This window comes from Mus caroli, unplaced genomic scaffold (genome assembly GCF_978045245.1).
Source record: "Mus caroli unplaced genomic scaffold, Mus_caroli_1 scaffold_6, whole genome shotgun sequence".
Classification (NCBI taxonomy): Eukaryota; Metazoa; Chordata; class Mammalia; order Rodentia; family Muridae; genus Mus; species Mus caroli.
Genome location: NW_028227261.1, coordinates 139979375 through 139995662, shown reverse-complemented (window position 1 = coordinate 139995662; position 16288 = coordinate 139979375). Strand labels below are relative to the sequence as shown.

Sequence of the window (16288 nt, the reverse complement as noted above, 5' to 3'; positions counted from 1 at the left end):
CATCCTCCCTACAGAATTTCTTTCTACCAGATGATATTTAAATCCAAGCTCCTGATAAATTCCCAGCTCTCTAAATCCATCTTTCATCAAGATCTGGATGTCTCCTATCAACTTTGCCTACATACCATTACATTATTAAATACTTTAAAAGCAGTGCTGATAAGCTTCTTATAATTCCATGCCCCAAAGTAGTTAACACAAATACCAAATAAAAGAGAAAAATATTGAATATCAGTCTCAGGTTACATTTTCATTAATACAAACAAAGCACCAGAAAGGAGGAGAGAAAAAACAACATTCTATACATTTTTGTATGCATGTATTTAAATTTCTGATCAACAACTGTATCTCATACTAGGATTAAATCCATTTGCTTTGCTTCAAGGGATAAATGAAGTCTCTGGCCAGACTGGGAAACATGGTATGTCAAACAGCTAGAGACAACATGGGCACACAAAATTCCCTTGGACCAAACATGCAGCCAAGCATACCAAGGCCCACCTGGCACTCAGCCATCCCTTGTTTAGAAAAATAAGCTTAATTTGAATTACTTGAGCACTGGGTTTTGTGGTGGTGCAGTCTTTCAGTGAACTGTGGGGGATGGAAGGCACTAAGCCCAAGCTGGTTGAGTTGCAAAAATATTGCTGTCTGATTTAAATTTTGAAAGTAACCTGTATTGTAAATGTCCATGTAATTACTCCATATTCACATTTTCTATACACTGCACTGCTGATTAAATCATGCTGCAGATAAGCATTCTGCTTCTCTTCCCTTCAGCTTGGCCTGTGATTTTTATGGTATATTGGCATTCATGCAACTCACAACAGAAACATCACAGTATCTGCAGAGAAAATGGGGCCGTTCCTAAGCCACCAAAGTGTATTCTTGAAGTCCCAGAGGGCCCGTATCTTCAAAGTAGATTTGTTCTCCAAATATAAACTTCATTTGTACACACTTAGTTGTGATCTCATTCTCTATAAAAGAAAATGTTTCGTTGGCTCTGATTCCCTTCTGACGTTTCAATTCCACTTTATTAACATTCTTGGGTTTTGCTTTTGCAGTTAGAACAGCAAAGCAGAGAAGTGCTGTGCTCGGACTTTGGGGTACAGGCACACAAGAAACTGTTTGCCCATTTCCAAAAGTCTGCATGAAGGCTGAAAGTAAAAACTTTCCAAGAAGGATCATTGAAAAGATTGACAAGTTTGCCTTCTCTCTTGGATTTAATGCACAGAACTGTCCATTAGTGTCTAGAAGAAACATAAAGCCAGGCTGGTGAAATGAGCTTTGCCACACTTCCCATAGGCTGGTTCAAGCTCAACACTGGCGCCTTCTCAAGGAAATCCACATGTGCAAATATGAAAGAGGAATTTTTGTCATTTTTATTATGCCCTTTGGGTAAACACCCTTTCTACTAAAGACATACTTCATCATCTTTCAGTTTTTAAAAAAGCATTTTTCATTCTTAAGAATTAAGGCTTTCTCTGTTATGTGTTTAGGGAACCAAGTCACGTATGACTCAAATACCTGACTCTGCAGAAAGAACAGAACAAGACACTTTAACCGCTGAACCGGGACTCCAAGACAGAGTGACCCTTCTAACATGACTATTTCTGATTCTCTTAAATATATTAAAGTATAGCACATAACTTATGAAGTGAGAATATAATTGCAGAAGAGATTGAGGACTGAATCAATGGAAAATTGTAAATAAATTTTAAAATATAGTACATCTTCAAGTCTTAGGATGAGCTCTCACTAACACCAAAATTATTTACTTTCACCTACATTGAGTCCTGGGAGCCTCTTACATCTCATGTCTCATGTTTCTAGGGGATTTCCCTATCCTCGTCCCCCACCTCTGGCAGCTGAATATTTTCATTCATTCACCTGACCCTCTGGCCTTCTCACCTATCTCCCCCCATACCTGATCTTGTCCCCTTTGCTCCTACTCCTCCCTCTGTCTTTGTTCCCTTCACTTCTAAGTGTGATTGAAGCTTTCTTACTTGAACCTTTCTTCTTGTTTAACTTCTTATGGTCTGTGGAGTATATCATGGGTACTCTGTACTTTTTTGCTAATATCTACTTATCAGTGAGTACACACATGTATATATTTGTTTGGATCTATGTTACTTCACTCAGGATGATAACTTCTAGTTCTATCCATTTGCCTGAAAATTTATGATATCCTCATTTTTAATAGCTGAATAGTATTTCACTGTGTAAATGAACTACATTTTTCTGTATCTATTGTTTGGTTGAGGGACATCTGGGTTGCTTCCACTTTCTGGCTTTTACAAATAAGGCTGCTATGAACATAGTGAATCATGTGCCCCTATGGAATGGTGGAACATCTTTTGAGTATATGCCCAGGAGCAGTATAGCTGGATCTTCAGGGACCTTAGCTGAAATGCCCAACAGTAGGTAGATGGAACATAAAGAGACCACCTCCAATAGTTAAACAAGGACCCCAGTAGAGGGATGGGGAAGCCAACCTACATTCACAATTTTGAGACCAGAATTGTTCTTTTCTGAAAGAAATTCAGGGACAAAAATGAAGCAAAGGCTAAAGGAATGGCCAACTAGTGACTGGACCAATTGGGATCCATTCCATGGGCAGGCACCAAACCATGACACTATTACTGGTTGTGCTTTCAGACAGGAGCCTAGCATGACTGTCCTCTGAGCTGACTGAGACAGATGCAGATACAGCCAACCATTGGACTGAGGCCAGGGACCCCTATGGAAGAGCTAGGGGAAGGACTGGAAGAATAGAAGCCCAATGGTGTCAACCAACCTAGACCCCTGGGAGCTCCCAGAGATTAAGCCACCAACCAAATAGCATACATGGGCTGGTCCAAGAACCCTCCAGCAAGATGTAATAGAGGACTGTCTTGTCTGGCCTCCCTGGGAGAGGATGTGCTTAATCCTCTAGAGACTTGATGCCCCAGGCAAGGGGGCATTCTGGGGAAGAGGAAGCTCACTCTCTCAGAGGCAAAGTAAAGGGGGATGAGGTGAAGAACTCTGGGAGGGAAGATCAGGAAGGGAGCAACATTTGGAATGTAAATAAATAAAATAAATTAAATAAATAAAATAAATATTTACTTTCAAGATTTATAAATTTTCAATTCACCGTGATTTTTAAGCTGCAAAGACATGTGTGACTTTACTTTGTGGTTCATCTTGTGCATCTGCATAAACCTCTAGAAAGGAAAAGTATATGTATTTACTTAATCTGGAACTTGAAGAATCTAGGCTTTTTATATCTGTTTATTACCAGTAAGAAGGCAATGGCTTGCATTTAATGAATTATATCCCAGTTTTTTTTATAACCCTTCATATTATTATTGTCATCAGTTAACAAAGCAGGCAGCTAGAGTCTAGCCACACCCTCCAGTGCCAGCCTACAGAAAGGACATAGAAGAAGAGAACTTTTGCTTTTTCCCTGCTTACCCTCATTCTTGCTGTAAAGTTCACCTATCCTGATGTTGAGGCACGCCTTCACTGGCATAAGAGCCTACTTCTTTGGGAATCCATGTTGACTGAAGAACATCTAAGATATTTAACCTCATGTATTGAATAACTACTAGCTGCTTGGCCTTTCTGTCATGAGACTGGCTGGACAGCAACCTGTGACTATATTAAATTCTCTTCATACATATAGTATATTCATTATACATGATATATTCATTATATATAGCATATATTCATTACACACATCCATGTGTGTGCATGTATGTATGAGAGAGAGAGTGTATATATACTGCTATAACATTTTATTTTATGGATCTGACTTAAATCATTTGCTAAAACATGTCCCATTGAGGTGAGTACATTTTCCAGTCCAGAGAGGCCATTGGACAGAGGTGTTTCCAATTCAATTTAGATAACAGACTTTTCTTTATTGCACAGCTTGGCATGCCTAAGGAACAAAACACTGGGGCATGCACTGCTGTAGCATCAGGCAGTAATATTCACTGCAAACAAAGATTGGAACAAAAGTAGAAGATGATGTTTTCCCTCAAAATGACAGTAAAGATCAATACTGCTGGAATGAATTAGAGCACATATAAGCTAAACATGATTTTTAAATATAAAATCCAGTATCCCAGACCATAAGATTTGTGACAGGCTCATTATGCATTCTTATAAGATATTCTATACTTTAATTTATGTGACAAGGTGTGGTTCTTTTTCCCCTACAACCTGGTTAGCCTTCAAACAAGATATAAAATACTCAGAAGGAAGTAGTCAAAAAGCAAATCGCCCCAAGTTATGTCCACTGACTTTCCTCCTAGAACTGTGATCAGATGGCGGTGGCCTTATATCTACTCTGCATTACAATGCCGAGTTCAGGCCTCCTCTTTCAGGTACAACTTAAATAATCAAGGGAAAGATCAAATTTACATTCTGATCACCAGACTCAACTGAACTGTCCTGAAACTCTTTCAACTATCCCAGTAAAAATACCCATTGGGAACAGATTAATTTTCAAACTAATATTCAACTACCACATTTTCCTCTTTTTACATAGTTACACTATGCACTATGGGTTGGATGGTAATTCACTATATAACTCAAACTAGCCAGTAACTCACTATACATTCCAGGCTGGCCTCAGACTCATGTTATTTTTACTTCCTCCCTTAGTCTCTCAAGTGCTCAGATTATAAGTTTGTGTCATTTCTGTCTTGAATAGCTATACGTTTTGACACAGAAGTGCTACCACACTGCCCAAGTACAGAGAACCCTCACTTCTGACCAGTCTGAAATCAGTGTCCTCTGACACAGGGCAGCAAGAGTTAACATATTTTTAAATTGTTCTATCAGGAAAAAAGTATCGCATCTTCCAGTAGCTGAATAATGTGAATTTAAAACCTGTACTCTACACACGCCGCAGGCTGTGAGTCAGTCTCCGTGTAGGATTGTACAGAAGATCTTCAAAGGTGCCACAATGTTTGATCTGAATAAGATAAAGTAACCTGCAGTTCACCTCCCAAGGGGGGAAAAAAAAAAAAAAACAGTGGGAGAGGGGAGTCACATCCAGAATGCTTCAGTGAGCATGTCCACACAGTAACAGCCGGGGTGGCGGGAACAATGCCATTCCCAAGTCAGTGTAGCCTGTTTCTTTATCACACTTCTGAAAACAAAGATGATCTGATCATCTATATACGTGGAAATGCGCAAGAGGGGCTCAGTTCTAACCCATGTGTGTTTTCTACTCTGCACATGTGTGGATAAACAGCCCATTCCCAGGCAGGTCAAGGCAGAGTCTTCTCCAATTCTGTTTTGTTCTGTAGACTGGGAGTCACCGAAGGTCTTAACTCTTAGCCTGTCATCTAATAGCTTACAGCTACTCTGGTCTGCTTTTGTTTGAGTTGGAGCACAGGATTATGTTGCTTCCAGGCACAGTTCCAGTTTTCTTGTTTTGATTTTAAGCTTTCTTGCAATGAATGAATCACTGAGCCAGATATTACCTAAGCAACAAAACTCCAGACCCGGCATGCAGCACCATACCACCAATTACTGTCTTTCTCACTATTTTATTACCGGAGAAAAGGTCTTTAATACAATTGATACTACATTGTTCCAAACATCAAGCTGCTTATTTTTATTTCATAACATACATTCCAAGTTGTGTTTATTTCTGTGTATTTGATCATTTCTGTTTTACATACATGGAGATGCATAAGCAGGGTTCAGTTTTCTACTCTATACCTGTGTTAAGCTTCAAGAGGGCAAAAACCCTCTTCTTCTTAGTGCTAGCAAATGTGCCAAACACTACATGTATACAATGCCATTAAGGGGAATTTCTGTATATCTCCCTTATTCTCATACTTAAAAAACAAACAAATAAGCCAAGGTCTGTATTAAGTCTTCCATATGTGTATGCATGGTATTTTTAGAATCTTTTCTTCCTTTTATTTCTGAAATTATACTATAATTACGGAATTTCTCCTTTTACTATCATCCTAGGTCCAGCTGTACCACTGGTTGGCATGTCCAAAGTAGGGGAAAAAACAGTAACAACCTGACTTAGCAATGATAAAGGTGGAGTGAGATACCAATATGTTGAAATTTCTAGATAGAATTTTATGGAAACATTATATCACCTTAAGAGTAATTCTAAAACTTGAAATCTGGTGGCACATGCCTTTAATCCCAGCACTTGGGAGGCAGAGGCAGGCAGATTTCTGAGTTCGAGGCCAGCCTGGTCTACAAAGTGAGTTCCAGGACAGCCAAGGCTACACAGAGAAACCCTGTCTCAAAAAATAACAACAACAACAACAACAAAAGGAGTAATTCTAAAACTTGAAGTCTGTTTTAAATAATCAGTAGGGCTCAGGAGACGGCTCAGAAGTTAAAGTGCTTGTCATGCAAGTGAAAAGATCAGATCCCTAAATCTTATAAATGCCAGGTTGGTAAGGAGATTCAGCTTGTAATTCCAATGTTTAGAAGACAGAGAAAAGATATGTAGAGCAAACCAGATAGCTAAATAAACCAAGCTCATGAACACTGGTTTCAGGGAGAAACCCTGTCCCAGTGAAGAAGGTAGAGAGCAAGTGCGGAAAACTGAAGTCAAACGCAGCCTCCCCATACACACACATGCCTCACACATGTGCCCGCACATATGAAGAAACACATACACATGAGAGGGAAAAAAGAAGAAGAAAATAAATAATGTAGATAATGATATGCAATGAAGTGAATCCCTGCCAGGGCACAGAAAATTGAGAAGTACCAGCAATTGTCTCCAAAAGAGAAATTCAACCAGTAGGTGATTATCCTTCCATATACTTGGGTGCTTAATCAGAAAACTAGCTTTAAGATTAAGGGTGACACAACTCTTGCTACAAAACATTAAAACTAGAACACAGCAATAACCTAAGTAAAATGAAATTTGCTGGCCATGAAGTCTGTTACTTGAATATTTGCTGTAGTTGTTATAAAGTTCCAGCTGAATGCAAAGTCCTAAGCAGTCATGAATTTTAAGTCAAGTGTCCAAAGAAAACAAGAGCAATGGGATGCTATTATGGAAATATGCTGAAACTGGTCAGTCATTCCTCTCAAATTCAGACAGCTTTTAGTAGCCGATTGTCTGCTACTGGGCTCCAGTCACCACTACCAACCACACCTCTGTTTTGATCCCTACTGGAGTTCACAGATCTGAAAGAATGTGATAGAGTGGATCAAAAGCCTGGTAGATGGATTTCATTAGAACTTGGCAACAGATCTGACCCCCAAAACCACCTAGCTATTTTTTTCTCACCAAACACCCAACTTATATTCAATTATTCACTAAAAGTAATGATTTCCAAAATCAGTAAGTTGCACTCATTAAACTAGTTTCATAACCCCAACCTTATCTAAAACATCCTATTATTTAAAATTTAAACCCAACACTCTATGGTACAGAAAACTCTCAGTATTATAGTAAGCTAAACTGAATCGAGTGAAACATATACCCAGATTAAACAACAAAGACACTTAGAAAACTCACATAAAAGAATCCCAGTGGTCCGGATATATATGGCATTTTGATTCCCAAGAGATACTTGACTTGTGATGTCACGACATGGGTGGCGGCCCCTGTGGTCATGGCGCTGATCACAGGCTCTGTAAGCAGGAATGTGGCACTGCCCAGCTGCAGCACAAACATGACCAGCTGAAATGACAGAGGAGAGTTGGGCATCACATGCAAGTCACATACTCAAGGTTCCCCAAGAGGGAATAGCAGACACCTTTTCATTTCATAGATACAGATGAGCTGTAAATGGGATTCTTGGATTTTATATATTTGGTATTTACTTACTTTTGAGAATCTTACAAGATTCTAAAATGTTCTAAATTGTACCAAGTACAGTATACATGATTTCATTACAATTAAACCAATAGTTTTCTTTCTAAATGTTAACCTTTCTTTTTCTTATTCTGCTACTGGGGATCCAGTCATCAGCATTGACCAGGCCTTGTGTGTTCATTCTCCTGGAGTTCACAGTACTGGCAGAATGCAAAAAATCGCTCAGTTGTTTAACTGTGCTGCAAAACTTGGAGACAGTTTCTTTTAAAAAGGAAAGAGAAAGGAATCAACATGTGGGTCTCTGTGGAAGAAAAATCAAATTTGCATCAATGTATGTGGTTATATGATGATTGACTACCTGATACCCAATAAGTGTATAACTTCATGAGCACTGAAGAGATGAGAGACTTTTCACCTCAGCTTCTGAAAAGCAGAAGTAAAAGATGCCCATGAGGCCTCTCTAAAAGGCTATGATTTACTATGAAGACACAAGGACCTATATGCAGAGTGGGGAATATGGATAGAGATGGGGAACAGAGATGCCTCTTAAGAAGCAGGACTTTATAGAAATCACTATAGAAACTTTAAACACTTAATGACTGACAACATCATCCTCCATCTCAAAACAAGCTCATGATAAGGCAAAAGTGGGCTCCTAACTATTCTAATAATATCTTTTGCCAGAGGAATAGAAACAGCTTTAAGATCTTTGACTATAGAAACTCAGTAACAGGATCAGTAAAAAAAAAAAAAAAATAAGACTTGAATAGGTTGGCAGTAACACTAAATTAATTTGTGAGTATCCATTCCAGAGAAGGGAAACAAGGCCATGTTTTAATAATAGTATCTAGGTCAAATCTTAAAGTTCCTGTTGGAAAATGAGATTAAGAAGAAACCAGAAGGAAGAATAGCAATGGGATTTCCTGCCATCAAGAGGTTAACAGTGAAACTTAGAAGTTCAAAATGTTATCTAGTTCCACCAGAACATACAGTATGATAGCATCACTATTCCTGGTTGGCTGCCAGCATTCATGCTCACATATTAAAATGGAAGCTTAGCTTTCTGATCCTAGATCCTAAATTTGTGTCTGTAGAACACACCTACTACAATTCTCTGAAATGAACCACTATCCATAAATTATTAGAATGATATCTGCCCATTCAACTGTTGTGGTGGCAAGGTGTGTGTGAAATGATACATAAAAATGATTTGAAGCCTGTAAATAATGCAGGCATGTGAAATGTAACATAAAAATGATTTGAAGCCTGTAAATAATGCAGAATAGATGATACAGAAAGACACCATGAGGTATTTTGTGTATCTGCTCTGTATACGAAACTAGCCATCAGTTTTGAAAAGGCAGACATGGCCCCAGCATATTTTCTCATTCTAGAATCCTTGAAAGACCATGAGTGCAGAAAAGGTTGAACATGAATTGTTGCAGCTTAGCTACCACCTTCTATCTAATATATGATAAGAAAAGAATGATTGTCATTAAAACAGAAAAGAGGCAAACTCCCACGGCCAACACTGGAAGAGAAGGCATCTAGTAATATAATTTGTTTCAGAAGCCTATGTTAGCTTGGAAAGCAGAAACAAGATCCTGCTGGAAACTCCAATACAAGCAAGCTTATGGGTACTAAAGGAACACAGTGATCTTTGTGGCCTCTCTTGACACAGTCTGTTGGTTTTCTTCTAAAAACACAATCAAGAAAAACACTGAACCAAGAATTCCCAAGTACCTCTTTATTAACAAGATCATGAGTTCTCATTTATATGGTATTAACTCTTTTAAGTCATGAAGATGAAATTAGCACATTATTAAAGACAAAGAACAGTAGAGTTGAATCTTCATTTCATCTAAGTGAACCATAGATGTAGTTCACATCTTTAAACTCTGGAAGTTATTCACAAAAATAAAATGGCACACATGTGTGGAAGGTTGGGTGGGAAGTTTCTCTCTGTGTGGCATTGAGCTAATCATTATTTTGAGAGGAAAACTCTCAAAAGGCTTTGTAGAGGCCATCTTCATTTCAACTACTTTTTAAAAAATATATATTTTTAAAGATTTATATGTAAGTACATTGTAGCTGTTTCAGACACACCAGATAAAGGCATCTGATCTCATTACAGATAATTGTGAGTTACCGTGTGGTTGCTGTGCGGTTGCTGGGATTTGAACTCAGGACCTCCAGAGGATCAGTCAGTGCTCTTAACCACTGAGCCAACTCTCCAGCTCTTGCTCAGGCCCTGCTCACTCTGACCCCACTCACTGTAGCTGTTTTCAGATAACCCAAAAGAAGGCATCGGATCTCATTACGGATGGTTGTGAGCCATCATGTGGTTGCTGGGATTTGAACTCAGTTAAGAGCCGTCAGTGCTCTTAACTGCTGATCCATCTCTCCAGCCCTCAACTGCTTTTGATGCATTATTTTAAATTACACGATCTTTTCAGATAGTTTTTATGACTTGCTGTGCTGAGAAATCTGAAGTGATAACTGGCTACACCACGAACTTCCACTAACACTTTTGTCATTTCTACAATTGAAGCTTCTAGGGCAACTCCAGGGTATCAAAATATCTGGTTCAAATATTGAAATCTCCTAAGCCTCAAAAATCAGAGACAAGGGCCTATCCCTATCGTCTTTTAAAACACCAGAAACTCAACTGTTGTAATACACTATGTGCCCACAGATCTGTGCCTTTAAAACAGCCTGCAAGGGGCAAACACTTGGAACAGAGAGTGCTTGAGTGAAAGGCCAACTGGCCCCTACCTCACACAGCCCTGAGGCCTCCAGCAGGGATTGTACACATGTGGAGGCTTGTTTGCATCTGTCTTTCCTTTTCTTTGTTTTCAAGTTATTGGAAACCTAGATTTGCTAACTGTGTTTATTGTCTTACCTTTTCAAGTGTGTTGTGTAGGCCAGGCAGTGATGCTGCATGTTTTTAATGCCAGCACTTGGGAAGCAGAGGCAGGTGGATCTGGATTGATATGAGTTCAAGGCCAGTCTAGTCTACAGAGTGAGTTCCAAGACAGCCAATGCTACACAGAGAAACCTTGTCTAGAAAAAACAAAACAAAACAAAACAAATCGAAAAAGTGTCATGCAAAGGGACGTCACGTTATTTACTTTTACTTACAATATAAATTCAAAATTCATCCATGTCTTTCAATATTTGATATTCTATCCACACCATTCTTCATAACCCAGAACAATGGCAGATGTGAGGAAGAGCAGGAGGGGGAGGAGGAAGAGGAGGAGGAGGAGGAGGAGGGGAGGAGGGGAAAGAGAAGAAGGGAAGGGTGGGGTGGGCAAAGAGAGAAGCAGGGAGGGGGGGAGAATTAAAAAATCTCCCTCTTCCCACCATGCAAACTGCAACAGTTCATTCACGGGGGAGTTGATCCCAGTACAGAGAGACAAATATCTCCAATCCAAATGTAGCAAACCCTATCCTGGAACAGTGTCCTTTAGAAACAGAACCCACAGACAGATCCAAGTTCATTTTCAAACTTACAAAATATAAAATGGGGATTCCCAAGAATATCTTACTGAGGTCCTTATTAAGGATTTTGAAGCGAATGACATACTACACAGTCATAGCTCCTTTTACTGACATGGATGATAATAATAATTGTATTCTGGTTAATATCCTCTCCCAAAGAGTAATTCACTATATAATGAGAACATAAATTTCATGCAATATACTGCAGCTATTCATAGCAATAGCGATGTTCTGGGCTAATGCTTAATAGCTCTGACATACACTATCAAGGTTCACTACCATGGTATTATTTGATCATGTCTGTGTACACATCATATGTTCTATATAAATTCAATTTATTTCAGATTTCAGCCCACTCTTTTCAAGTGACCCTCAGAAATTTTGTTAAAATTTTGAGTAGGAAATTACAGTATGTTTGAGTGAACATGATACAGCATGCATTTCATGTGGTATTTCTGTGCAGGTAGCTAGCCTTTGCTTTACAGCAATCACTTACCCATTCAATGAGTATTTATGAAACATCCATTACTAGATAGGCATAATTTTGTTGCAGATTAAAGAGTTTAAGACACAGCTCATACCTCAAAATATTTAAGGAAAGGTGAAATAATTGAAGGAAAATGTCAGTATTCCTTCCAATAAAATGTTGAAGAAGAGGTAAAATAAAGTTACTAGGAAATAGGAGTGTGATTTAGGACTGTAAAAAGATAAAAATAAAAACAAATTTTTAAAAAACCTAACAGGAGTATTTGGAAGGTAAAGTCTGAAAAGCTTTGAAGGTGGGACCTAAAAGGTGAGTGTGCCTTGTCAGGTCTGATGGACATTGTATTTAGGCTAGGGGAAAGAATATGACAATAAGTGTTCCATGGGGTGGAAGAAAATCCTCTGGGAAAACAAAGGATTTGAAAGAGTGAAAAGACCAAGTGGATATGTATGAAGACCAAGTGGATATTGTAAAATTCAATATCAAGACCTTTGGTCTGTTTTCAGTTTAAAATATAATGATCAAAGACATGGTAGAGCTTGTACTGGAAATACAATTGGTTTTGTATTGTAAGTAAAAGTAAACAGCACGGAAGATTCCCTTTAATGACAGTCTGGAAAGGGTAAGACATAGACACAGTAAGTCCATCTTGGTTTCCAAGCTGAAAATACAAAGTGAGGCAGAAGTAAAATATAGGCTTTGTAGGGTGGTAAAGCTCTTCCATGTGCTACTGCAATAGCCAATCTGTGGCCCCAGGCATCATCAGAAACCAATCATCTCAGAATTCTCAGTGAGGCCATAGTGGCACTTTTACATTGTGGGTAACTGCCTAATTAGACATAAGACCTGATCAATAGGAGGGAATTCATGCCTAGTTCTGTAATCCTACCAACAATCCATAACTAGAGATGCCATAGGCTTGAGAGGAGAACCTGCTACTGCCACTTTCTTAAACCAACCTGATTTGTAACTATTCTAATCATATATCTTCATATCTACAGACATAGGTAGCTCTCACCCATCCACAAAGAAGCCTCTTTTTGTACTTTATGGGAAATATCATGGAGATCCACAACTGGTCAAACTGCAGAGAATAAGAACTGTGCACTGCCAAACTATCTCCAACACAATTCCGACAACTAAGGCTCAGGGAAAATCACTGAAGGAGAGGCCAAAAAATTAAAAGAGACAGGCTTCTCTCTGTTAGAGAATGTCTCTTAGGCACCACAGAGAAAAATTCACCCATGAAATGTGAAGAATATGGTTTTGCCTGAACGAGACCACAGAAATGACAACAGTTTGTACATTACTGTGAACAGGGGAAATTCCACATGGTCCCAGTCCTAGAGGAAGAGCTACAAGTGAGCAACAACCACTAAGAAATGGAGAATGTTTGTTCCAGGCATGAGATCCTGCATTGGATTAGTTGAGAGAGTCTCTTTCCCCAATTGTTATCTCAACCAAAAGTAATATGGTATCTGAGATGATAGTGTTACAGTAAAAAGCACACTGGATTAAGATCCAGGAAATGTCGGTATCATATATGGAGTAGAGCTAAGTGCCATATTATCAATTGGGTTAATCAATTGTGGCAAGAATGCCATAAGATGTTAATAACAGGAGAAACTGAACAGGCTATATGACTACTCCATAGACTTACTATCTTTGTAAATATATATATTTTTTCCCAAGGCAAAAGTTACATTAAAGAAGAAAATCTTCTTCTTTCCCATAGACCTCATTAACAAATCTCCCTTTCTTACTTGATTGTGTGTGAGGGACTGAGGAAGTCCTGAGTCCTGGCACATGACACTAGGGGGAAGGAGGACTCAAGTAGTACCAAATATCCAGAGGTCCAAGGTATGACGTGTACAAAAAAAAATGTCTACTAGGAGAAAGACATTATGTGCTGTCACCCATGGACATCTTAGCTAGACTCCATAGATCACCAAGAACAGACTTAAAAGTAGAAGAAAAGCTAGTAGTTAGAAAGAGCAAGAGGATTTCCAGGAATAGGAGAGAAATAAGAGAGTGTTGATAAAGTCATGGCCCAAGATCCAAGGAATCAACAAAAGAGCTCCCAATGCCCAAAGCTAGAGCAAAATAAGCATAGTATTGGGATATAAAATAGATATCCTTGAGTCCAATATATATGATTGATGAAATACAATAGGCAGATGTCTTCTGCATAATCCCAAACATTTGTGCAGATTATCCCTACAGCTTAACTCCTCATTTAATATAGCATCCCCTTAACAGTAGGCTATGTGACAGTAAATGTGATCATAGTATATTACAGATATTTATTTTAAAAATGTCTTAATAGAACCCACTATTATATATAATGAATAAATGTAAATAAAAGCTATGTTAATAAATGAAAGGAAGAGAAAGGGGGAGGCGGAAAGGAAAGGAAAGGAAAGGAAAGGAAAGGAAAGGAAAGGAAAGGAAAGGAAAGGAAAGGAAAGGAAAGGAAAGGAAAGGAAAGGAGAGGAGAGGAGAGGAGAGGAGAGGAGAGGAGAGGGGAGGGGAGGGGAGGGGAGGGGAGGGGAGGGGAGGGGAGGGGAGGGGAGGGGGGAGGGGAGGGGAGAGAAGTCAAGCAGTGGTGACATTTTCATTCCCAGCACTCGAGAGTCAGAGACAGGTTCATCTTTCTGAGTTCAAGACCAGCCTGGTCTACAGAGTAAGTTTCAGGATTGTCATGGCTACAGAGAAAAACTATGTCTTAAAAAAAAGAGGGGGGGAGGGAGGGAAGGACGGAAGAAGGGAAAGGGAGAGAGAGGGGGGAGAGAGAAACAGATGGGTGGACAGACAGAGAGAGGAAGGGAGGGAGGGAGGGAGGGAGGGAGGGAGGGAGGGAGGGAAGGACTGAGGGTGAAGGGAAAGGAGGGAGAGAAGAAAGAAGGAAGAAAGAGAAGAGAAGAGAAGAGAAGAGAAGAGAAGAGAAGAGAAGAGAAGAGAAGAGAAGAGAAGAGAAGATGTGCCACTGGATTCACAGAAAGACAGAACACATTTTTGAATTGTCTGTCACACTTAAGGAGGGATTCAAGACAGAGATCTGATTAGAAAGCAGACCAAAAGTGAAGTATAGATGGAAACTAGTTCAGCAGGGTTATGTGGAGTAGACAGCTCTGTTTGCTTAAAAAGAGTAAAACTAGCCAAGAGGGAATAGCAGAAAATACATCAAGAAATGCTGAAGTGAGACAAGGAGTAATGTAAAAAGCAGTTAAAAGGGAGTGCCTCAGGAGCAAGTGACATCATTCTTCCATACATTTATTAAATAACTAATTTTGCCAAGACTTATGTAAGTCTGGCTCCTGCATCAGAGCCAAGCTTTAATGGACTCAATCTAATGTTAGAATGTGAAGCAGTCATTGAAAAGGTGAGTATGAGAGGGATGGCCAGAGTTAGAAAGACACAGTCCCTAAAGCACACAGAATGAGAAAGGATAACAGAGATGGCCTTAATAACCCAGCAGGCAAATATGTTGGTAAACACACATGGCTTGACTTCACTGTGCCACAGAACATGTCACAAATGCACTTGCTTCAAGAATTGTTTCTATTTGCAGTTCCATATGTGGCCAAAGAGTATGCCATAATACATTTGGTGGCCAGAATTTTCATGACAAACCTAAATGAAGCAAGAGACCATGAGAATCAGAACTGCAGGGGTGCATGGTTTGACTCTTCTGCCTTCCTTTCTACTCCAACCTATAGAAACAGCATGAAGGCCGACTGGGATGAGTAGAGTTGATAGACAGTTGACTTGTAGTTTGACTTTCCATCATGTATAGGAATAATGGTGACACAGAAGTAGAGATCTGTTGACTAGACTGTTACACTAGATCAGAATGGACCATAGACTATATCACCAACTTAGAAAGTTCTAAGTTTTGTTAACCTCCTTCATTAATAAAAGCAGTACAACTTAAAAGATATAGAATGATTTTCTGTCCTTTGATTTAAAAAAAAAAATGGAAGCAAAAATAAATAAAGACTAATCTGTAAAGGTAAGAAAAAAATCTTCATTTAATTTTGCTTATTTAACATTGTGGAGCCACTAGCATTTAATTAACCTTTTCCCTCTTTAATTTCTTTAAGTCATCATTATTAAGCACCAGCTGCTGGAATTAGAGGGGTAAACACTCTGTGTTCCACAGAGGCCTGCAGTGTATGAAGGAAGACAAACACACAAGTACTACTTCCTGGTATCAAGAAGCCTTAGAAGAAAAGGAATGAGCAGTGCCTTATGGGACCACACAAAGTTACACAGCCATGTTTGTAGACAGAGGGAAGAGCCTACATGGCTGGGGAAAGATCTTTGTCAACCCATTGAGTGAGCATGGAACCAACGTTTCTGCCCACTTCATAGTGTGGGCCTGGAGCACAGGATGCTGGGACTGAACACAAAGTGACATGTGGGAAAGAGAGAGAGCAGAGTGCTCTAGAAGATGATGGCTTTGCTTCCCCTGCTTCCTTTCTCAGTATCAGCTAGGAAAG

The 16288-nt window shown here is 39.2% G+C and overlaps 1 protein-coding gene across 6 annotated transcripts in view; it reads right to left on the bottom strand.

Moving 5' to 3' along the window:
• The window catches only part of Slc26a7 (solute carrier family 26 member 7), a 122058-nt gene that overhangs the window by 59951 nt on the left and 45819 nt on the right, over positions 1–16288 (bottom strand). For all 6 annotated transcript variants that reach the window (XR_015047452.1, XM_029476358.1, XM_029476361.1 and 3 more), the window contains exon 5: positions 7499–7663. Coding sequence is in view for 5 of the 6 variants with exons in the window: in XM_029476358.1 (XP_029332218.1) it covers positions 7499–7663 (165 nt within the window). In the remaining variant the exon portion in view is untranslated. The remainder of the gene's footprint in view (positions 1–7498; positions 7664–16288) is intronic.